Source organism: Pteropus medius, unplaced genomic scaffold (genome assembly GCF_902729225.1).
Source record: "Pteropus medius unplaced genomic scaffold, Ma_sr-lr_union100, whole genome shotgun sequence".
Classification (NCBI taxonomy): Eukaryota; Metazoa; Chordata; class Mammalia; order Chiroptera; family Pteropodidae; genus Pteropus; species Pteropus medius.
Genome location: NW_024354569.1, coordinates 412,893 through 439,395, shown reverse-complemented (window position 1 = coordinate 439,395; position 26,503 = coordinate 412,893). Strand labels below are relative to the sequence as shown.

General features: G+C 34.0%; 1 protein-coding gene and 1 pseudogene across 1 annotated transcript; one reads left to right on the top strand and one right to left on the bottom strand.

Moving 5' to 3' along the window:
* The first annotated feature begins 10,253 nt into the window (after positions 1 to 10,253).
* Positions 10,254 to 11,192, top strand: LOC120596728 (olfactory receptor-like protein OLF2; annotated as a pseudogene).
* An 8,770-nt stretch (positions 11,193 to 19,962) lies between these two features.
* On the bottom strand, positions 19,963 to 20,913 carry LOC120596727 (olfactory receptor 5L1-like). Its single transcript, XM_039855194.1, has one exon. It carries the CDS (start codon positions 20,911 to 20,913, stop codon positions 19,963 to 19,965), a length of 951 nt encoding a protein of 316 aa, XP_039711128.1.
* Positions 20,914 to 26,503: the final 5,590 nt, after the last annotated feature.

Sequence of the window (26,503 nt, the reverse complement as noted above, 5' to 3'; positions counted from 1 at the left end):
CTTTCTCATCATTCTGCCTTAATTATATCAGCAAACATCCCCTGGATCAGCAGCTCTAAATTTACATTACACTTTACAGTCTTCACATTAGCCTACAAATTGCCCTTCTCGTCCTCACTCTGATGGCCAGGTATGACGCTGTTGATAGCCGTACAGAAACTGCCTGAATGGAAGTTGGGAGTAAAATACCAGCACCTTCTCTAAAAGTCACTGGAACAGAGGACTCCATCTGCCTTGAGGTGTTTATAGTATTGTATTAGTTAAAATTATGTTTTTTAAAAAACCGAAATTCTCAATTTATATAATCTAAGTTGTAAAAGAATAGTTATTAATAAAAGCATATGTTTAATAGAAAATGAAGAACAAAGTAATATTCACATTAGTACATTGGCTCTCTATCTGTAAAATAAACTGGAATCTTATTTTAATGCAATTTTAATAGTGGTCATTGCTGAGTAAATAGGTGTCAGGTTATCTTAACATTTAGTTGAATAACATAATTGCTGACATTGTTCTCACAGTAATCAATTAACAAATATTCCAATTATGAAAAATGTAATAAAATTTCAGTTTCTCAAGAGTATTCATTTTATTTGAGATTGTTCTCAAGAAAGGAACACAGAGGCACTCTTTCCTGATTCTGGAATGACAGAGTAATGGGTTCTATGGGATTTTCATCTGGATCCTCTTCTCTAATTTAATATCCCCCTTCAGTGTGTAAAAAGCACTAAGTGTTACATAAGTCAGGACATCATAAGGATCAAATAGCGCATTAAAAACATGTAATTTTCAGAAGGTTACTAGACTTTAATTACTGAAGAGAGTTTTAAGACAAATAAAAATATTTTGTTACTCTAAATATTTTCTTTTATAAAACTAAATAATTTATTTGTTGTTCATAGACCACTTCACATTTCAGGACCTCTCACTCATTATCCAAACCACGTCCATGCTAAATGTACTTTATTAAAAACATTAACATGTTCATATCTACAAAAATAAAACCTATTTATGTTATGTAAAATTGAATTCAATGGCCATCTTTCATATCTATGTTTATGGAAAAAACATATCCCTTACATTTTTTTCGTACTTTTTTTTTAAAGACACTTTAATAGCCATTATACATGGTCAGAGAACCAGGATTTTGTGTTTTATTTTCATATTCAAGAAAATGATCAAGATGGGAGACAGTTTAAGATAAAAACTTGATTTTGAAACGAGACGGATGTGAGTTCAAATCATTGTACTGTCTTTTACTTGTCATCTGTGTGACCCTAGATTACTTAATCATTTTCAGCCTCAGTTTCCTTATCTCTTTTGTTGTGTTTAATATGTACATTACCCAGAGACATATAAAAACATGCATATATGATTGTTCAAGAGAGTTTCTAAGATTATACAGAGCCAACTAACTCCCCATCAAGGGCTAAAAGGTGGTTTCCTTTACAGCATCATGTCTCAAAGCAGAGTCTGCAGGATCCATTTTCATCTACATTAGACTCTTCTCACCCAAGGGTCAGATTCCAGTTGCTGATCCTAGCCTCAGCTCATGTTTGGAGCTCTCTGCCACCCAACTTAGGACTTATTTTTCCTGAGCCTACTTCCACTCTTGGTTATAGCTGAGTAGAGGTTTCTTGACATCTACCCATGCTGACCACACCATTCCCATGTCCAGGCCAGATGCCTGAATCCACTCTACTAATCTAAGTTCCAGATCTCACATTGCCAAGAAATGAATTTAGGTAATTAGTCCCAGAGCACCACATTTCATGTTATACTGTTTGTCCCCATCTCAAGAACTGTGGTGCAATGGCATACTTAGCTGCAAAGGAACCAATATTTATCTGTTTTAATGAACTCATGAACTTTGGACACTTCTCGCTCAGTATGAAAGCAAGTATGAAACGTTTGCTTCTTATCACCTTCAGGCTCCTACTCCATTCTTTCCTTTGAAAGCCTACATTGACCAGAGACCTACCTCCCCATGGATCTGGTAGACAAAACCCTTCTCGTAAGAATAGTTTCATTCCAGTAAATGGGACTGTGATCTAGATTTATAACCCAATGCATATTTTCACTATCAGAAGGCTTTTCTCACTGGCTCAACTCTCCCACTATTCATCCTTACCTTAGCATTTTCTTAACCTTTCCAGCCATACCTTCTCTATGGGTGATTCCACAGAAGCTGGTCAAACTATCATAGCATCATCTGTAGGTTCCAGTTCCATCTCTGTTTCCCAGAACATAGCCTCCTTCAATAACTGTTGTAATGAGTCAGTATTATAAGTCCATTTCTTCATCAGTCTTTCTTATTTCTGCTCAGGTATTGGTATCTGTAATAATAAGTGTAGCCATTGATGACAGTTAAGGTCTATGTATAATGATATAAGCAATAAGCTCCATACTAGTGAAAAGCTCATTAGGAAAATTTGTTAAATGAAAACTGTAATAATTATCATTATATCAATAAGTGTGTAGCTCTTGCTTAAGAGGTAGCAAATATCCTAGCTAGAAGTCCTGTGTACAACCATGCTATGAAAAATATAAACATTGACAACAAAACTGAGTCTGAATCTCTTTTTTCAACTCACTATAACTGTGACCTTGAACTACTTTTTCTTCTTGGGACACAGTTTCCACTCTGTCAAAAGAATTCTTAATCTTGGTGGTCTTTATTGCACATCTGGTTACCATATTCTATATCTGTATTGATATGAATCAATACATATACCCATTTCTACTTGAGACGACTGAAATAGTGGGAGATGGTTGAGAATACATTCATACCAATGGAATATATTACATCTATAGGCCAGTTGTACTTGAAATGGAAGTGGCAATAATGACAGGTAGATAGCTAGAATGGGTTTATAATTTCTATGACCATCAAGTTGTACTCATTTAACCGGCCTTCTATTCTGCATTTTTACTTCAAGAAACACTTCATAAAAGTGGCTATCCAATTTTTTAGTCATTGGCGAAATAGTGTTATCTACATATTGGATAAAATTAAAATGAAAGACTACATTAAGTATCAGTAATGATTTAACAGCGAAGACTCACACAATGGTAGTGTGTTGTGGAAATGTGAATTGGCACATGTCATAGAAAACTGTGTAAATTAGTGTATATCTTCTACCAAAAGACATTATGAAAGTGTCCATATTAACATTATTGATAATAGAAAAGGGAAAACAACTCAACCGCCTATCCACATTAAAGAAGACAAGTAAATAATAATATATTTCTATAGAAGAATGCTGGACAATGATGAGAATGAATGTACTGAAATTGAATGCAAAAATATGTATTATTGCACAAGTAACTAGTTGACTGAATGAGTAAATGCTTTAGATGTCTACTTATCATCTAAAGTTCAAAAAAAACATGAAAGCAATCTACTATGATAAAAGCCAAGAATGCATTTATTCCTTTGGGGTTAGAAATTAGTTACTCAATAGGAGGAATCAGAAGGCTTTGATTCTGGCAATGTTCTGTTTCTTGGTCTGGGTCCTGATTACAGGGGTACTTTTTAAAATTTTATCTAGTGTAATTTAAGTATTTTTATAGTACTTTTCACATCATAAAGGTATTCCAAAAGCAAGTCTATGCACTGTTAGATTGTAAGAAACTTCAGAATTTTATTATAAATGTTTTATCTCTAGTCATGCCTTATATAGAATAAAGTTCAGTATATTTTTGGTAAAATAAAGAAGCAACTTTCATAAAACATTCCATGAAAAACTATCTCTTTCATTGTAAATGATTACTTCTTTTTTTTTTAAATAAGAAATATCTTTTTCAACTCATGAACACTTTTGATATTATTTCCAAGAATAAGGAGACTTAGTGAACCTGGTTTTCCTTGGTACCATTATCAAGCACTGAATTTATTCAAAATAGCCCATTCAGGGCCATTCAACTATTTTATGAAGAAAAGGGCTTATAAGTAGAGAGTTGCCTACCTAATAGCACCAGGGCAGTCTTTTATATATAGATTTTTTTTCCTCATCTCTGATGTCTTAAATTTTAAAACATCGTTTTCTTCCATGATTTAACAAAGATCTTTAATTAAATACAATTCCTTTGGAAGTTTAATTATCCAATTTTATCCAATTTTTAATGATAATATAGCCACTAAAGCTCAGGTTTTAATCAAATTAGTTGGAGGGATGTTAGACTACTGCCTAGATGGACAGTCATGCGTAGGAAGTTAAATTTAAGTTCTGCCTCAACTGTGTAACCTAAAGAGTTTGCCATCCCTCGAGACAGGGAAGCACCTGATGGAAAAATGAGTTTGGAAAAGTATTTGAAAACATGACCAAGGACAAATCCCATTCCATTTATATGCTCCAGGGAAGTAGATGTTACTAGTAAAGCTCTTGGGTAATGCAAATACCTCCATGTCTTCTGTTTTTTGGTAGTAAATTATTACAATGATTTAGTTTGAGTCAACCTCCAATATATCTCTTATAGCAGTAAATCTATTTGTATCACCATCGTCCCACAAATAATGACAATAAAATATGCAAAGGTGTCTCTTTTTCCCAAAATCAAGAACAGTTTGTTTTCATGATTTTAGCCTAAGACGTGGTCTAGCTTTCTAGAACCCTGAAAAAAAGGCTATACCTCTTCGTAGCTCCCAGTGAGGTTTCAGAAAAAAATCAAATTGGCTGGAATATTTGTGTACATACAGTGGCTTCTACTTACTACTTCATAAGTTACTTTGTTTATATGCAAATTTTTCATTTATCTGTTTTTAATTAAAAAAATAAATTAACTGCAATAAGTAAACTTCATAGCAGGAATACATTATAATATATTACAATCAGCAACATCATTTAATGAACATAAAGAAATTTGTGCATGTCAACCTCCTGAGATGATTTACATAGCTTAAAATATCACTCAGAACATGGCCAATGCAGTAAGGATCCCCTAAGTTTGTCACATTAAACAAGTTCAGAAACACCATTTTATGTATTTCCTTTTGCTTCCTGGAATTGTGTGATACAGTGTTTACTTGACATATTTATATATTGTAGTATGATTGCTACCATATCATTTACTAACACCTGCATTATGTCACATAATGTTTTTGTGGTGTCAATATTTAAGATCTCTTCTTTTAATAATTTTGAAATATGTCGTACAGTATCGTAACTATAATCATTATGCTGTTAGCTCTTAAGAATTAATCATCTTATAACTGTAAGTTTGTACCCTTTTACCAGTTCTCCCTAAATCCCTCCACCCTCAGCCCTTGGTAAACATTCTACACTGTTTCTACAAGATCAGCTTTTAAAGATTCCTCATGTAAGTGATATATATAGTACTTATCTTTTCCTGTCTGACATCTCATTTATCATCATTCTCTGAAGTTTATTAAACTGTAGTCAAGAGCCATGAAGACCAAATTCTTTCAATTATAAAATAATCATGCCTATGATACTCCAGAAATTTACTGATTATTTCTGGATCTCACTTTAAATACCTGTATAATGAGTTTGCTAGAGAAAGATCATGAAATACGTGATAACAATTGAAATATGTGATCATATATGCAGAGATAAATTAAATAATACATGGAAAGCACAAAACATTTAGTAAGATCTTCAAAATATCCTGTTTAGATCCATACCTTTTGCTTCACAAATTTAGTACTGAATGAAAGGTGTTTAAGAAGCATATTGATAGAAGGATAGTAGAGACATTTTATGGGGTAGAATAACAAGAACACAGGATTGTGTCCTCTGTCCCATTGAAAGATCCTATCAAGTCATCGACCAATGTGGTTGACAAAGATACAAGAAGTTGGAACATTACTTTGGTAGCTGTATGGGAGGAATTTGGGCAGATGACAAATTCATATTTCTAGTACTTGCCAACTTTCAAAATGATAGCACACAAAAGATACATTGGAAATAAACAGACCTTGGCTTTCTTTTTCTGAAAGCATTATTCCAGCACATTTTTTTAAATGAAAGCTCTTCCTTGTGCATTTGAATTTTGTTAGTATAAACAGGTTCCAAATGCTATTTAAACTCTTTGTTGAATATTCACCAGTCTAACCAACAACTAGAAAGTACTTAACACACTATTAATGGGTCATTAATTATGCAAATTGCATACTAAGGATGCTGGGAATGTAGAAAGACATATCTATCTATCTATATATATATAACTAGATAAAATATGTAACTTGATAAAAAGTATACTACTGCAGTGGATGCTATACAGTTGAAGGAGAGCAGAATATGACATCCAAAAGTATGCCACTTTGGAATATTACTTTGAATTTAAGTTTCTTAAGAAAGAACCAACAAAAGGACACTTTCACCTTCCTTTGTCCTCCTGAATGTAGGAAATATATCTCTCATATGAAAAGTACCTTCCCTGTACCAAGAAGGTCTTTTTTATCGCCAGAGATAGGAAATTTAGGGCTGATAAGGCTCTATAAACAAAACTTGTTACTTGTTCACTAATTTCCTCCTCAAGCCAAACCCTGTCTTGTCAAGTCTTCAATTCTTCACAAATTTATTGTTTTCTTGTCTAAAAGGTATAAAAACTGTCTCCGTTGGTCACTTCTTAGAGTATCACATTCATTACGAGGCTCCCACATGTGCAAAATTCAATTTGTTTTTCTTCCGTTAATCTGTCTTATGTAAATTTATTAAGCCAGTCAAAGAAAATAAAACGGAAAAAGGGAAAATTTTCCCACCATACATGTCAAAAAATCATCGCAATGAGAATGCTTGACATGTACCTGTACGAAAGGAATCAGACGTGGTTCATGAAAAAAAGCAATGTGTAAGATTTGCATACTTCTAAATAAGAGGTGAAAGAGATGTTTCCAAAGTGGAAGAAACAGGTGAACAATGAAAAGCAGATGATAATCATTAAGTAGAGGATCTATTTGAATTTCATTAGACATCTGGTTTCACTGGAGGAGGATATAGATTCAGGTAGCCATAAAGCATAGCATTAAAAGAAATTCTGGTAAATTATTGACATTGATCATCAATTCAGTAAAAAAAAGTGAAGAATTAAAAGTTCAGCCTTTGCTAGTGTCATTGCAGCATTCACAGGGGAAAATTCACAATCAGAAATCTAATTAATTCTGTTTTCAAAATACAGAAGAGTGAAGACAGAGGCTTTAGAGATTTAAGTCCCAGCTGTCACTAGGAGGAATAAAATGCAATCTGCCCGTTGTTCATGTACAAGAGATAATGACAGAAAGACTTGCTCATTTCAGGTAGGTTTCTAAATGGCCAAAATTGAAAAATATAGGGGGAAGAAAAACCTTACTTTTTGGACAAATGAACCAAGTCTTGAGAATTCTGTAAGTGAAGCGTTTTCTATTTGCTTACTCAGTTAAATAAACTCTTCAATCTAATTGCCAAACAATGACATTTCTTTGTTGGACCTGTGTGAATTTGTCTGACTTCGTTTGTCATTAGTGTAAAGATATAAAAGATCTAACTTATTTATATTTTAATCAAGGTTAATAAGTAAAGCATTCCTTTTTTTATTACTGTGCAAATGATATCATTATACATGTTAATTTAAGGTTTGTATTTTTCAAATGATACTAAAGATAAAATGTTGCAAATACCAATATATGTTAATCCAAATCCAAATGGACCACATGCCATAATATATTTTTCTAAAAAAATAAAGATTGGAGCACTTCCCAATTCAAATTTTCATATGTCAACAGACATACACATAATATCATGCAGACATAGAAACAAGAGAGAATTCATTTATATTTCCTATATGCATTCTCATTTTAATGGAATAGACAGCTTAAAGTAAAAAGATATGCAAATTGAGGCAATGTAGTCTGTTTTCCATTCTTTTTTTCATGCTCTATTTGGCTTGAAAAAGGATTTATCCTCAGCAACTGTCACTTATACAAATGGGTTATAAATGGGCCCACAAACCAGTGAGGATGATTGAGAGAATAGTTCTATAAAACATGTTTCATGTTTCAGGAAATGCTAAAGACACCATACACTGAAACAGCACCATAAAATCTTGCATTAACTAACATACACATTACCACTACCAGTGAAAAAAATCAATATTTTGCTTTAGTAAAAACATACAAAACTATCATATTGAATATCTATTCACTTAAGGCTCAAGGACTGTCTCTGAAATGTTTGTTATATTGCTTTTGTTCAAGATTTTAGTGCAGTGTTTTCGCTCTGAGATTTTACTAGTTTTTTTTTAAAAAAATGAAAAATATATGTGTATATCTTTGAAAAGTTTTCATATAATAAAACTTTAAGAGGTTTTCTAAAATCAAAAATTATTTACTATCCGATTATAAAGAACTACAGAATTTCATTATTAATTTTTAAAGCTTTAGCAGTTTATTTTATACAAAGTTTTTAAGATATGCTTATAAAATTAATAAAGCTTTTTTAGCTTTATTATTTAAAATTAATACAACTTTCATAGAATATTCAGTTGAATGATCTTTTATATTGCTAAATTTCTACCTTGCTTTTAGACTAGAGATATTTTTAGCAGCCAACATTCCATTCTTTTCTCGTTTCCTACAACTGGGAGACTTACTAAATATGGTTTTCTTAGGTAGCACTGTCATGCCCTTATATGATAATGGTCCAGGCCTCAAGGTCAGACAACTATTGTCTGGAAGAAGGAGAGTATAAGTACACAGTTGTTTACTTTGCATTGTGCTAGAGGCACCAGTGATACCAGGAAAGCCACGTAGATGCAGGTATTTTTATTTATTTAATTTAAACACATATACATAGATATCAGGAATTCAATGAAGTGGAAGTATGGATTGTGGATGTGGTTAGACATTTTTTATTATTTTAAAATATAAACTGTACTCTTTCTAGTTTTTTAAAAATGTATTAATTTTTAGAGAAAAACATATCTTTTGATGATGTGTCTTCAGGAACAGATATCTAAATGAGTTTAGACCAAGGCTTTGGAAACCTGTATATTGATCACTAGGTCATTATATATATACGATCTTTCTGTCTTCATCTACCGTCTACTCCACTTTCCCTGTGTTCTCACAGAAAGAAGGAGGTCACGTATGATTTTATGTACAACATAACTGGTTGGGTAAAATATGGCAGTGGGACATAGAATTTCATTCACCTCCCAAGACCAGCATCACCACCAAAGGGAGGTGAATTCAGCGATATTCAAGTAAAACAGGGATCAGTGAAAACAATCAAGCAATATTATAATTTCAAGGGTCTTGGGATGAGAGCATAGTTTAGACATGAACCTTTCTGTGGTAATGAGACTGTTGGCGCATGAGAACTTTTACATGTGTCTCACAGATCGCTTTTGTTGTTATAGATCATGTGGATCATGGTAGATTAGAGTTGATGGACTCACACAGTAATATATAAGTAATCCCTCTCTGTCACCTGTGATAATAGCATCCTTACAATTAAGTCCCAAATATTTTTTAGACTCTCCCCTGAACACAGCAGCTATCAGAGGGAAGGATATGCTAGAGTGCACAGTTAGGCATCTTCCTAACTGTGCACTCTAGCATATCCTTCATGGAGACCTATCAAAACTCTCTGGCGACCACCACCCTCTCTGCTCCAGTAGGTCCTGTATCACAGATTATCTCCGTCTCTTGTTCACTAAGGCTGGATAGGACATGAGAGGTTAATAAGGCAGTGAGGGAATGTTATACCTAGGAACCTGCAATAGCTCTGCCTGCTCCACAATTGTTAATGAGGAGGAAAAAACAAATGCACCTCTCATTAACTCTCATTAACTCTGCTTTTCTATCACAGGGTGTAACAACATTTCCACAACACTGAAAACAAAAACAATCTTCTCAGAACATGTGAGTTACCGGGACCAAATAATTGTAACAACTATTGCCTAGAACACTGAAGACATCAATTTCTTAATATAAGATAGAGGTAGCAGAAAATATCATAAGTATCATAGGTAGGTGTGAAAAGAGAATGATTTATTTTGGATGAAAGTTCACTACAAACTCTGTACAATGTTATACAAATGTAAGCAATGTTATTAATATTTCATCAATTTATACTAAATTAAATATATCCCAGAAGAGGCATTTTCCCTTAAGCAGATTTGTCATTGTTTATCTCTTTTCCTAATTATTGAAAAAGAGAAAGCAACAGTAGTTTAACTGTTAAGACAGTAAGACAGTGTTAACCCCTCACTTCCATTTCTCTTTTCACAACCAGGGCTTCCACACCTGAGTGATGGCTGTGAAGAACTGTACCGTGTTTATCGACTTCGTATTTGTAGGACTTTCTGGCAGACAGGACGTGCAGCTGGGGCTCTTTGTGCCCTTTCTGCTGGTTTATGGTATCACTGTGATTGCCAACGTGGGGATGATCCTGCTGATCAGCACGGACTCCAGACTCCACACGCCGATGTACTATTTCCTGAGCAATCTGTCTTTCTGCGATGTCTGCTACTCCTCCACGGTCTCTCCCAAGATGTTAGTCGATTTCTTATCTGAGCGAAAGAGAATTTCATATAATTTATGTGCAATGCAGATGTATTCTTTTGGTGCCTTTGCAGATGTAGAATGTGTCATGTTGTCTGTCATGGCATATGACCGCTACGTAGCCATTTGCAATCCACTTCTTTATACAATTACCATGTCCAGGAGTGTCTGCACACAGCTGGTGGCCATTGTCTAAATTTTGGGTTTAGTAGATTCAGCAATCCACACCTGTTGCACATTCCGATTGTCATTTTGCAATTCTAATATCATCAATCACTTTTTCTGTGACGTCCCACCCTTACTAGCCCTCTCCTCCTCAGATACATCTATCAATGAGATAGTGTTGCTCACTTATGGTAGCTGTATTCTTGGGTTCAGTATTGTCACTGTGCTCCTCTCCTACAGCTACATCATAACTACCGTCCTTAGAATGAAATCAGCAGAGGGGAAACACGAGGCCTTCTCCACCTGTGCCTCTCACTTAACCGCTGTGGCTATATTTTATGGGACACTCTTTTTCATGTATTTCCGACCCAGCTCCAGTTACTCCATGGACACGGACAAAATGGCCTCTGTTTTCTACACAGTTGTCATCCCCATGTTAAACCCACTGATCTACAGCTTAAGGAATAAAGATGTGAAGGGTGCCCTGAAAAAATCAATTAGCACTAAATTATGTTCTGGGTGAAACTGTGTTTTTACCCCAAAGTGTGTATTGATAGATTCTGAGAGCTCAAGTTCAGGTACTTTGACATAGCTTCTTGTAGCATCCCCATACAAACTTCTGGATATTTCTCCTTTGCACCTAAACTGAGTGCAAGAAGCAGTAACTATTTATCTTAGTTTTCTCTCCAAACTAAGCAAAAGTAATAATAGTTTCTCTTTGCTGTTTTGTAGAGAGGGTCTTTTTTTGCCTACCTTCTCTGTTCATGAGTAAGGCCCAGGGAGATATCAAAGAAATAGCAACCACGACCTCCCCCGCGCCCACCCCTTGTCAATTCAAAGTTCCCTCTTTAAGATTCCTTTAAATATGTATACATATAATGAGGTTAATAAACTTGCTCGGAGTGTTAGTGGGTTAAATTAGGCTACTTGTCTCCTTTCTGTGTACCAATATCACCCTACTTTGAAGTATGTAAGCAGTAAATCAATAAATAGAAATATATTGAAAATCTCCTGCCCTAACTCAAAACTTCATGAAGGCACATTCCTTTCCTGTCTTGTTCACTATTCTTTCTGCTTTGCTATTTAAAATTGCCTAGCTCCAGGGCGCCATTTAAAACTATTTTTAATAAATTAATGAATGTAACCTGAAATATGATATGGAAAGGAATTATCTTTTTAACTTTCTTCTAGTATGTTTATCTTAGATGATATATCTATCTGTACTTCTTGCCATTTGGCTTTGGCTGTGATAAAATTAAGGGAAAATAATCATTTGATATGAAAATCTTCTTAGATCCAATATTCACTCACATGATGGCTCAGTTATATCAGCAGACAACCCAAGATTAAAAGTTCTAGATTTATACCACATCTCACAGTGCACATTAGCCTGTGGATTACCTTTCTGGACTTCACTCTGGAGAACAAATATAGTGCTCTAGACAATTGTAAAGAAACTGCATAAATGGAATTTTGGGATAAAGGACCTGGACTTTTTGCAAAGGCCAATGGAAAAGAGGACTTCATTTCACTTCATGTAATCATAGCATCCTACTAGTTAAAATTTAAATAAATTTAAAAGCCGAAATATCCAACTAATGTAGTTTAAGTTAGAAGGAAGATTTATTACCTTAATAATGTTTTCAATAGAAAAAAAAAAGACCAAATAGTATTTACATTAGTATTACATTTGTAATGTTCTATATTGGCTCTCCTCATATCTGTGAAATAAATGCACTGTATCCTAAACAAAATTTTAATAGTGGTCATTGCGCTGTAGATGGATGCTAGATAATCCTATAACTTATTCCAAAAACTAAATGAAGTGCATATGTTGTTGACACTCTAATCAATTAATAATTTATCCACTTTTGAAGAGCATAACACAATTTCAGGTTCACAAGACCACTCGTTTTATTTTAGGTTGTTGTCAAAGAAAGAGCACAGAGGAACTCTTCTAGGTTCAAGAGGACATTGATAGGATATACAAGGTTTTTTTTTTTTAAATCCTCTTCCCTAACTTTATAGATTCCTGTAGTGCATAAAATGAACTGTTATGTACTTCAAAACATCCTAAGAATCAAACAAAACATTAAAAATGTAATTTTCAGCAAGTTCCTAGTATTGAATTACTATTTGAAAAGAGTTTTGAAGCAAATAAAAATATTTCATTATCTCTTAAAAATTTTCTAAAGACTTTGATTTAATAGATTTCACATATGATTAGGATACCAGGATTTTTTATATATTCATTTTAAGAAAATGATCATGATGAAAAAGGTTTAAGATAAAAGATGGACTTTGAAGTGACTCTGACCTGAGTTCCCATCTGTAGATATCTTTTACTTGTCCGTTCTCTGACCTTAGCCAATTAACTCCCTGTCAGGGACTAAACTCCTAGTGCTGACAGAAAAAACTGGTATTGCTCATGGCATCATGCCTTATTCTGTGGTCGAGGTCTCATTACTCACAGATTTGGGCAACATCATATTTAACTGAATTTTCCAACAAGAAATAAAGGCCAAAAAATAGACATTGTTGAAAAGATTTCAAGCTCAGTTTCATCCTTTCTTAGGAAAGCAGTTTTTGACTAATTACTTTTCTAAAGGTATGTTTGACATCTTTGTTCCTTAGACTACAAATTATGAGGTTTAACATAGGTATAATCAATTTATAGAACACAGTTGTCAATATCCAGCGAATGACTAGTGCTGGGACACAAATAAATGAAGATGAGAGTATCATGGTAAATAGTGACCACAGTCAGATGGGAAGCAAAAGTAGAGAATCCTTTTCTTCTTCCCTTGGCAGAACCCATTTTAAGAATAGCTGCTATGATGCAGACGTAAGAGAGAAGAACTGTTAGAAGACAGATACCCTCTACCAAACTAGCAAACACTACCAGAACAATGTCATGCTTGTAAGTGTCAGTGCAGGACAGAGAGAAGAGTCGGGAGATGTCAAAAAACAAATGGTTAATTTCTTTGGAGCAAAAAGACAGATGGAAGGTATTAGCAGTGTGAATGACTGAGCTCATGGTGCCCCTCAAAAATGCTCCAATAGCAAGCAGGCAGCAAATCCTCTTGAACATAATAGCAGTATAATGCAGTGGATTACAGATTGCTATAAATCGGTCATGAGCCATGGCAGCCAGGAGGAAAGATTCCGTGTCAACCAAAGAGCAGAAAAAATATAACTGTGCAGCACAGCCAATGCAAGAAATACTCTTCTTATCAGAAACCAAGTCCACAAGTAATTGGGAGCAATGACAGAAGAGTAGCATGCGTCTACGAAGGACAATATGTAGAGGAAGAAGTACATAGGAGTGTGCAAGTGGGGGCTGGTTGTGATTAACAATGTCATCCCAAGGTTCCCCATCAGGGTAACAGAGTAGATGGAAAAAAATACAGCAAAAAGAACATTCTGGAGTTCTGGATGGTCGCTAAATCCCAAGAGAAAGAACTTGTTTTTAACAGTGCCTTTCTCCGACTCCATTCTCTGAAGTATGCCTGGACTTCTGCAATTGTGACAGAGTAATAATGGCAATATTAATGATAACCTGAATATAAAAAAGAAAAGAAAATGAACAAAACAAATATAAGAGTAATTCTGAATCTACTTGAGCATCTTAATAACTCTTAGGCATGTCTACAGTTAATGGAGAAAATATATAGATTTGTAATTTTTAGCTAAATTGATAAATTATCACCGATTTCTTAAAGCTATTGTAATCCACATTAAACGGTGACACCATCAAATCAGTAGTTGGACCCTAAATGTGGGCTTTGGTCTTTCTTCAATTCTTTCATCTTTCACCAATATCATGTAATAGTTAACCAAAGTGTCATATAGCAAACTCTGAATAAATAGCCTCTGTTCCCATTTGTGTTGTTTTTATTTCTACAACAGATAAAGCACTGCTGTTCCAACTGAAGTCTTGTATGGGCAGAGGAACAGAAGTTCTATATTTCTCACCTTGAGATGTGACTTCACCTCTGAGGAACAAAAGAACTCCTTAGAATTGTTTGATATCCACTGAAAAATAGAACGAAGATTCAGAAGTAGTTATAAAGGTGACCAAGTCCTAGCTTTGTCACACTGTAGTTATGAAACCTTGCCAGGCCAATTAATCACTGAGTTTCAGTTTTATCATTTATTACACAAGAACAATAGTTCCTTTCTTATCACATTATGTGTTAAATGAATTTCCTTCTCCAGTATCCATATCCTCACCATCGTGTGACTTTTATGTTCACAAGCTAGAAACGTGGCAATTCTGAGTCAATCCAGACAATTATTTTATTTTATCTGGAATCCAAGCTATAGAATACAATTAGAGAAATCCTCAAGCTTACAATTTTTTCAATTCAACCCAGGCAATATGATAATGATAACCAGGAATGTTTCCATGTCCTAGTAGTGAAAAATAGTAAAGGATGTAGACTAAGGCTCATCTATGTACGTCTCTGATTTACCTCTGCCTTTTCTTGTCTTTGCCCTAACTAACAAATCCGTAAATTGTAGATAACTGATAGCAATTTAAGTGACATGTGTCTATAGCCATTCACATTTTTTCCCATATAGAGACAATTGCTTTTCCTCCACATCATGTTTTGTATCTATATCTCTACTTATTTGTGAATTGCCAATTTTTACTTCTTTGAATTATTTTGTGCCAATGAAATCTACTTAATTAATTAATGAATTAAGTAAAATCATTGGCACATGTTTATTTTACATTTATATTAAAGTCACTATATTGTTATATATATGCATGTCTACATGAGATATATATATTTATGTATATATAATTGTTCTTTAACATTTCATGTTATACACAGCTATTTCCATCATGTAATAGCTATTGCAAACCTTCATAATTCTTTTTGGTCTCATTCCACAGCCTTCGTCTCACTAACAGAAAATGATTTCTATTTTGTGGAGGAAAACATAAAATAGCAAATAAGTATACCCTCAACTTTCTCACTGAGTCATTTTATACGCATTTGAATTCATTGATGATTCCCTCTCTCCTTTTTTTCCTTTTCCAGGAAAAACATGCCTCGCCTCTGAAGCTAATCCTGTCCATAGTACACCCAACTCTATCTATTTACATCAATGAAGATACATATTAATTATTACTATTAATCTTTACTATTACTGTTATTATTAATAATCTTTACCTCAGAAACTGTCAGCACATAGCAATGTTTAAGTCAATTTCATCTTGAAGAATATTGCCCTGTATCTACCTTTGTTAATTGCCCTTCGTTTCAGTGCAGTGTTTTCTTACAGGCATCTACACAGGTTTCCACTTTCTGACTTCAGCTTACTTAACTAAGATTTGTATTCCAACGACCTAAAACCCTTTTAGCTCCACATCCCAAACTACATCCTAGTTGTCAAATCAAAGATTTTTCAGTGTGTAATACACCTTATTTCTCCCATTTCGTGTGATAGCTTTGACATCTCCTTTCTTCTTACAATCCCCTCCGGTAATGCTGAGGATTATTTTTAAAATATTATGTTTAAATGAACATTTTTTGTTGTTGCTGTTTTTTGGGTGGAAATAACTTGAAGATTTAAAATTCATGTTTTTCTAAGTATATTTTCCTCCAAACATCAGTTTCTGATGTTTAAAATGAGTCAGTTTAAGAAGATAAACATTTAATATTGAGCTTTAATATGGTAAGATTAAGCTGATACTTACCAGATCACTCTTTTCATTCACCTTACTACACTGTTGTCAGCATTAGTTCATTTTTCACTGGAAAAATTAATTTCGAGACTTAAAAACTTTTTAATTGACCCATTGCAACATTTTTCATAATTCATTTGGGTACCCCCTCCTAAGCTCATAGAAAAAGTTCTGCCTCCTTTAGGAAAGCTATGGTTCCCTTAGCTAATGTAAGACCTTTTATATTTTGCTTTGAGGCTTTGAGATTAGCTTCTTGATCTCACATCAAATCCCAGGAACACACACTCAGATATACAAATCCCAGTGGAAAAATTTAAGTGGGCAATTAAACAGTTCTACTGAGGAGTTGATTAAGCACAAAATGAAATGACATAATGTGTGTTTCTACATCTTGAGAATATCTCAAAGAAAAATATATATTTGGCTTTCAAAAGAGTTTATTATTGTATAGAACATTAGATTATGAAATTTATTATCTAATTTGACTTCATCTGCTCAAAAGCAACTTATGAAACAACTAATAGAGTATTCTATGTGGTAAAATGATGGAATAAACTGGAAAGAATCAAAACTGCATCTATCTAACTGTTAAGAATTAGAGATCTTGGAGTCAACATGGCGATGGAATACCAATTACAAATAAAGTTAATGACTCTGAGATGTGCTATATGTGCATCATGTTGAAGTGAAGTTCTGGTCATCCAAGGCCAGAATAGATCAGAGTCATAATTCAATACATACTTTTACTCCATGAATAGCTTGTGCCAAGCAGTGTTCTAGGTACAAAACAGAAAATGAGGATGATTTCAGCTGAACATAAAGAATTTTGGCAAATGCCAAAGAGTGAATGAGAGACAGTAGAAGAAACAACACAAGCAATGGAGATTGGAAAGCGTGTCTCATGATTGGAAACTTGACAATGAGATTTAGAGAGAATATTTTACCTAGTGAATATAAAACTGCGGTGGGGATGGATTCTGTATATCTTGGCAAAGAGGAATATGAGCACTTTTGAGCTTCTTTATACCCAGAGGATTAATCTCAGCAGAAAGGAATCCTTCTTTCCTAATAATTCCAGCAAAATCCCATCATTAAGTCACTAGTTCACGTGCATCCACTCAGAATCCAATCATCGGTTCTCTGGCGACTGGCCATGAACACTTCACCAAATCCCATTTGTACAAAAGTAGAGACCCACTAAAAATAGGAGAAACTGGGTACACACCAAGTAATTGAGAGGCAGTAAGTAAGGGAAGGAGAAATACATATCAACCCCTATAGTTTGCAAGTAAGAGAGTAACCAGGTTACATATGTAAATAAAACCACTTAAAGAAATACAAAAGAAACTTGTATTTCTTTTCAGACCTGTCTGAGGAGCACTCAGTGTCCCTTGATTATTCTCAGCCAATCAGCTGTGTTACTTACAAAGTAACGTTGGAAAGAAAATAGAAATCTGACATTCCATGTTTTTGTGAAGCTGAGTATAATGCAGACTTCCTTTGTGCTAATAAAACAATCAGCCTTTAGATATAAAAAGTATACCTGTATCTTAGTAGGATATGGAGACCAATAGTTATCCATGCTAAAGTAAGAGTAACTCGGTGTCCCTGAAACCCTAAAATCAAAGATCTCTGGAACATTATAGATTCTGAAGAGAGATAAATTAGTAACTGGATAAAATGTGAGTGCCTGGGTAGTTATAAAGGCTTCTTAAACACAGGGAAGTTCAATATTGAAGGTTTCTCTGAGTAGACTAGAGCTCTAGTACATTGAAATACTCTAGTCTAGTGACTCCCAGCTCAAGATTTTGCTCTCTAGGGGAGATTTGATAATACCTGAGACATTTTTCTTATCATAAATGTGGGGAAGGGTGGTTCTAGCATGTAATGGGTAGAGGCCAGGGAGGCTGTTAAACACCCCATAATGCACAGGACAGACACCCAGAGCAAAGTATTATCTGTCCCAATATGTCACAAGTACTAAGGCTGAGAAACATTGTTCTAATTAGAGGATCAAGGGTAAAAACCTTTCTCTATTTCATTTGGAATATTTCTAAAAGAACTTTGCACTCAAATGTTTACTTTTTATGAAACATTATTAAGAGTGCATTTTATGGGCCAGGTCCTTGCAGTTTTGTTACAATGAAGTCAAACAAAGTATTAACATTGTAGGAAGATAGGAAAAGTCAATTATGATTTATCCTCTATCAGATGGGTGTGTGAGGTTTGAAAAAGGACCTTCACACATATCAGGTTCTAATTCCCGGAAACTGTAAGTGCCACCTTATTTGGGAAAGGGTCATTTGGAGATGCAATAAGGTTGAGGATAGAGAGATGAGATTATCTAGGACTATCTATCTGGGTGTACTCTAAATGGTATCACAGGCATTTAGAACAGAGAGGCAAAGAGTTATTTCATATACACACACACGCATATACACATACACATGTATGCATGAGAAAATGTAATAAAAATTGAGCAGAGAAAATTTTGAAGATGCTAGGCTTGAAGAGTGAAGTAATATGACCATCAGTCCAGGAATGTCTGCAGCAAACAGAAGCTGAAAGAGATAAAGAAAGAATTGTCCCTTAGACAACCCTGAAAGATTGTGATCTTCGTGACACCTTGATTTTGGCCCAACGATATTGATTTTAAATTTATGATGCCAGAACTGTAAGAGAATATAGGTCTAGTGTTTTAAGCCACCACATTTGCAGTAATTTTTTAGTAAGCCATAGAAAACTAATACATTAAGTTTAGAATATAATACATTTAGAAATTATACTGAATGCTTAAAATAATTTTAGGTAGAGAAAATAAAAAATTAACAAGAACACAACAACTTTAAAAGGGTATGCTATCAAATACATGATCATCGTGTTAATCAAGAATTAAGGTAGAATAACAAATAAAAGGGAAAAGTAAAAATAGCAATAACATCAGATAACTTGTTAATCAGTTACACCATATATTGTGCTAAGAACTTAGTTACATCATGTAATTTTTATGAAAATTTTATTATGAAATTGAATGATATCTCAGTTTTGCAGAAGAGTAGGTTTTAAAAGTTCTAAAATTATAATCTTCCAATAGAAAAGGTAATGCAAAAGACAAGAATCATAACCAACTAAAAAGTAAACCCCCAAATATACATAAACATGTAGGAAATTACTCCAAATTTTCATGAGAAAACACAGACTATGAGATGAATGTATCTTCATCCCATGTAAATAAAAATGAAATCAGTTTAATAAGAATGGTTTTATTCATTAACGGTGATGGAAAAGACATGTATTTCTATGTGCACTTTGTTGGAAATATGTCGATGTTATCTCAAACCAGAAAATTGAGTCTAACAACACCACTCTCAAAATTTATTCCAAGCAATTAGAGACTGGAGAACAGCAGCATGGTGGCATAAATGTCTGAAACAGCCAATAAAAAGAATAAGATATGACTTAAGACAGAAATATGAAAACTAAAAAAGCATGTATCATTCTCTGGCACATAAAATTCTTCCCTATTTTTCACTTTTCTTTCATATCCACCCCCCAAACTCCTCTTTAAGGCTCTCCGATGAAATCCTGATTCTAGCTAAGAAAGGACCTTCTCAAAATGTAATTTGGATCCCAAGACTTTTTTGAGAGCTTCTTTCACGTCCTTGTTCCTCAAGCTATAGATCAGAGGGTTCAGCATGGGGATCACCACAGTGTAAAACACTGAAACCACCTTGTTTGTATCCAAACTGTTGCCTAAACTGGGGTTACAATAAGTGGAAAGGACTGTTCCTTGTAAGATGACGATGGCTGTGAGGTGGGAGGCACAGGTGGAAAAGGCTTTGCGCCTCCCCTCCGCAGAGCGCATCCTCAGGATGGTGATGAGAATAAACAAGTAGGAGGTGAGGATGATCACGATGGTGATGATCTCATTGAAAGTGGCCACAATGAACACCATGCGTTCATTTAGAGTGACATCAGAGCAGGCAAGATTAAAGATTGGAGGCAGATCACAAAAGAAGTGGTTTATCACATTTGACTTATAGGATGTGATCTCAAGCGCTAAACAAAAGTGAATAAGAGAACACACAATTCCACAGAGGTAGCAGCTAGACACCAACACCACCCGCAGTTTCTGGGACATGGTGACCAGGTAGAGCAGTGGGCTACAGATGGCCAAGAAGCGATCATAGGCCATCACGGCCAGCAGGAAGACATCGGTGATGGCACATGTACAAAACAAGTAGAACTGTAGCATGCATGCAAGGAAGGAGATGGTTTTATCCTTGTTGAAGATATTGAACAGCATCTTTGGCACGATGGTCGTGGAATAGCAAAAATCCACAAAGGACAAGTGGCTGAGGAAAAAGTACATGGGAGTGTGGAGTTGAGAGCTGACCTGAATCAGGACAACCATACCCAGATTGGCCAAAACCGTGACCCCATAGATCAGAAGGAACAACAGGGAGAGAAAGACTCTCAGCTCAGGGACATCTGATAATCCAACAAGAATGAACTCGGTCACAATGGTACAATTCTCCTCCCCCATTTCCACCATGTGTCAGGTTGCAAACCAAAGGATAAGTTCTGTGTTTCTTCTGAAATGAGAATAAGAAAGGAAACACACCTTTATATGAACTTAAGAAAAATATAACATTGATATCAAACGGTGTATGTAATTTAAATATAATTGTCAAATGATTCAAGATTTTTGATGTCTCAGCAGATTCCACAGATCAGGGTTAATCTAAGTATCAGAGGAAATCTGTGATTCCCAACTGTTATTTACCACAATAAATTGATGAATCGAATGAAGTGTTTTGATGGACTTTGGAATAGATTCAACTGTATAATGTAAAACCATATGAGATCATCTCCTATTCCCTGAAAAATGTAATAAGTTCCGTCCAACTAGGATAACAATGATTGTGATACGATACCAAATGCACTAATTTATTTTTAGTTCTATTGATAGCATAAATTTGCAACATGCGAAGTCACATACAAATTCCCTTGTTAGGGAGTCTGACAAATTTCTTTGAAATGGGTGGCTCATAAGGACTCCTTAAATTTGGAATTAGAATAAAAAAAAAGATATTTAAAATATATTCTCAATTTTATCATACTTTCACTCATCAAATTAACAAAATGATTTAATTAGTTATAATGATAGTGACCAATATCAATAATGACTCAGAAAGATATAAATCTTGTATAAACCTTTTTGGAGAGCAATTAGGCAACATATAGCCAAAGTCTTAACGCTGATAACAATAAAAGCTATCTGACACTTTTCTTGAGAGATTTTATTCTTAGGAAGCTGTTATAAGAAATGTTGAATTACATTTACAAATCATGAAAACTACATCTAAAGCTACATTGTTTACCATATTTACAAGGAAAAATTAAATGTCAAAAATAGAGCAATCGTTAACTATATATCGTATCTAAAGTAGAAAGTTATCACGTTATTTAAATGACGTTTCGAAGATGGTTATTTTTTTTTAAAATACCTAGTACCCCTGGTGTGTATATGTTGGTTTAAATAAAATGTTGAGGGTAAATACAGATGACAGAAATATCATTTTATCACTTTGTTTGGCTACAACTCTAGAAAGATAAATCTTTTATCCATATTGAAAACGAGGTAAGTGAAAACTTTCTCAGGTTTTCTCGGGTAGTTGTTTGGGGGCGGTGATTACATTGTATGTTGTATACAAGTGAGATTTGCCATTCAGGCCTGTTCCTAAAGAAAAGGCATACGGAGGTTGAGAAATTTTATTCTCTGCCCATCTCCTAGACAGGAGGAGTGTACGCATGATGTGACACAATACATATAGTAATGAGATTTTAGACTGGAAATGTAAGCTGGTATTTTCTCCATGTATTGAGCCAATTTTAAAGAAGTGGAAAAAAAATCACCTTCCTGAGGTCATGGTTTACTCATTACCTGACTAGGAAAAAAAAAATGAAAAACCCTGAATTATTTGCCCACTTCGAAGTAGAATCAGGAAAATCAACTTGGAAAACTATCTTTCTAAAGTTCTAGACTAATGACAAGAAATCAATTTATGATGAACCCAAAACAAATCTTAAAAAAATTCACTTCCTCTACTGAGCAGAAATAATTCACATGTCCTGACTCTCCATTCTCTCTGTCACCATATCTCAGGCATATAATCCAACCCTCAGAATTAGGGTGACAATTAAGGAACACTTCCACGGTCATAATTTCCAGATCCCATGGCAAAATTATTATGGAGAAAGATAGAGAAGTAGGAGAGAGAAAGACAGAGAGACAGAGACAGAGACAGAAACAGAGAAAGAGACAGAGACAGAGACAGAGACAGAGACAGAGACAGAGGATTGGGCTGTCATTTGTTTATATTCTTTCATATATATCATAGTTTGATGTTGCAGAGGAAATTGTTCTAATTTTACCAAAACTGTCTCTCAATATTAAAGACAACAAATTTAAAACAGTAAGTACACAGTTCTCTAATAAAAGAGAGATGAATTAGCTATATCTTTTCAATTATTGTTTGCTGGGCAAAGATATCCATTTCCTTTTCAAGTACGAGAGCCTGATTCTAGCTAACAAACCTGAAGAACAGACGTTTCCTCCCATGTGCTGAAGACATTAGAACCAGTACCGTTAGAGACTTATACTGTAATTTAAGCACAGGGGGAATGGCTCTCTCAAGTTCCAAATCAATCATTAAACCCTAATAATATAAAAACAAGTTAAATTAAACTAATACTACAAAGGAAGAAAGCACGGATAATAATTACTCTCTGTGGAATAACATCACGAACATTTTTTAAATACCTCAATTTGTGAAAGAGTTCTTTAAAATCAAGCATGCTTCCTTCCTGATTCCGTGATGCCATATAACATTTCATTCTATTGTCATATATGTGGGTCACAGCTCATATCATTGTAATGAAATAACACAAATATGCCCTAAATTCTAGATCAAATTATATCTTTTATGGATCTTTCCAAAATTCAAATGCATTAATTTGCTGTATTGTTTTCCATCACTGTATTATTAAGTTATACTCTAGTCTTTATTTTAGACTTACTTTTTATTGTTTTTTATTTTTTTGTTTGCTTTGAGTTCATCATTTATTTTGTAGTTTCTAAATGTGGAAGTTAAGGTTCCAGCTTTGAGCTTTTTATTTTTTTTTCCTTTTCTTTTAAATCTCTAAATTTCCCTCTGAGCACCTTAGAAGCATCTTTTAAACTGTTTTTGATTGTGTTTTTATTTTTATTCAGTTCAAAATATTTTATAATTTCTCTTGTGCTTTCTTCTTTGATCTTCGGCTTCTTTAAAAGGGTATTGTTTAATTTTGAGAGTTCTGTCTGTATTTATTCTGGATACAAATCCTTTATCAGACTTGTGCTTACCTTTTTTCTTTTACATCAGTTGTTCTAATGTAGAGTTGGTTTCATACTTAATTCCACAAACAAACACACAGGGGACATTTAAAAAGGCACAACGCATGGAATATTTTTGATTATCACAACTACAGGTAATACTCCTGGCATCTAGTGTGTAGAGACCATGGATATTGCTAAAGAGCATGTAATGCACAGGCTAGTGGCTCACGACAAAAATTACCCAATACAGAATGTTAATAGTGTTGAAGATGGAAAGGCCTGCTCAATATTCAGTTGACCTTTGAAGAACATGGGTTTGAACGGCACAAGTAAACTTATAAATAGATTTTTTTTCAATAAATACATGTACTATTTTTAAACGTGGAAGTGGATGGGGAGGGCTGACTCTCTGCATTGATCTATGCCATGTTATATAGGGGACTTGACCATCTGCGGATTTTGGTACCCATGGGGGACCTGAAACTAGCAATTACCAATTGTAGTTAAGTTTTGGGTAGTCAAAAGTTATATGCAATTTTTGACTGAATGGGTGTCAGACCCCTAAACTCTAAGTTGTTCAAGCTCAACTGTATAATGATTCTTAAATAGTCAATATTTTCTCTTTTACTTTCCTTCTGAGTGTGTGCGTGTGTGAGATTTCGTTCTACTACTATGTGTTCTCTGAGCTTCTTGGATCTGCATTTTGTGTCTTCCATTAATTTCGGAATATTTATAGCCAATATATTTACATGTATTTCCTCCACCCTGAGCTAATTCTCTTTTATTTGTGAGTTTCAAATGATAGTTATTTTTACTATTTGATATTGTTATCCAGCTCTTAGGTATATTCTTTGGTTTTATTTACTGTCTTTTTTTTTATCTTTGTATAATTTTGGTATTTTCTATGGACCTATATTTAATTTTACTATTTTTTTATTCTTGCTAATTCTCATCTATGTTGAACCTACCATTTGCCTCTTAAAAACATTCTTTTCTCTATTGTTTTTCCAGCACTTTTATTTCATTCAGATTCCGTGAGTTTGCTGAAATCCCTCACGCTGTCTACCTTGATCCCTATAATCTGTAGGAATCATATAAATTTTAGGTTTCCTGTCTGCTATTTCTATGTCTAGGACATATTTGGGTCTATTTCTGTTTATATCATTATCTGTTTATAGTAGATTTTTCTTCTGTTTCTTTGTATGCCATATTTTTTTTCCTTTTTTTTATTTTGCTTAGATATTTATAATTTATTAAGTGATCCACACAATTATTCTACTTCTACACACAACCATTACAATAATATTGAATATATACTCTGTGCTATTCTCTAAATCTCTATAGCTGTTTTGTAACTACTAATTTGTGCTTCTTCTTCTCTTGACCTTTTTAACCCATATAATTTTTGCTTAAGAATGGATATCATTTGTTGAACAGTAGAGACTGAAGTAAATGGTATCTTGCCTGGAAATTAATCCACTCCTTTCGTTGATATCAAATATGGAACTTGAACTGAGCTTCATTTTTGTTGCTACTATGGCTTCTTCAGTGCACTGCAGAATTCACGTTTCTCTAGCATTACCTTATATTAAGGATGGTGGTTGACGTGCCAGATATTTTCAATGTCTAATCCACCTTAAGCTTTGAATCTGCCCTTTGTACATGTAACCTAGAAAGAGGACCTCTCACTTGATTCTCCCGCTGCGCTAGCAGTGGAATGCTATTACTGGTAACACCATGCCTGTTTCTGTCGATTGCCCAGTGATGTCAGCTACCCAGTAGGTTCCACAAATGTTTTAATTTGCAGAATATCTAATCTTTTGTGCTGTAATATTAGGAGCCAATCTCGTTCTAGTTTGCTACCTCCTTAGGCCAGAGGAGTGAAAATATTGATTTAAAGAACATTCAACTAAGTGAAATTATAATATGTATTATAACGCATTATGAAATTCTCACTTAAAAATTCATACCTAAACTTTTTTATAAACTTATCGGAAACTAAGAAAGTGAATTTCTCCAATGACTGCACAACAAATCTATTTCAAAACAAGATTGCCAAATACATCTAAATCAACAAATAAAATAGATATAACGATATTTAGGGAATTATCAAAGTAATCATTAATGATAATGGCTCTTAAGGTTTTTGAATTAAATGTGTGTCATGCTAAAAAAAATCACATTGTGTCCCATTCTTCTTTTCGTTATATGACCAAATACGTGTGCTGAAATCTGTATTATTCTAACAATAAAAACATTTATCCATAGGTAGTTTTATTAATTGAAATTAAAGTATATAAAATTCATCCCTATCAACATCATTAAGACATGCATTTTGAAAGACATTTCAGTTCCTCTTTGAAAATTTTTCAATTTGTGTAATATATTTAATTATTGCATAGGAGTAAAGTAATGATGATTACAATGATAATTCATTGTAGGCAAAGGTTACATAGAACTTTATTAACACAGGAAATAAAATTTACATATATTTTTGTTGCAAAGCAATATGCTAGTGTACAATTCAGGAAAGTAATTGAATTTCAATAGGAATTAAAGAACAAAAGAAATGACACAAAATCTGGTGTTTTACGTATTTCGAATTGATTATTGGGGACATAAAATAAGAATGACATGAACTAAATTGCAGGTTTCTTTTTCTCCATTAATTTGATGATGTGTTGTTTTTGAAGTTAATAATAAATTGCATAGATGTATAGATTCTTAGTGAATTTGCAAGGCACGTGAATTTTAA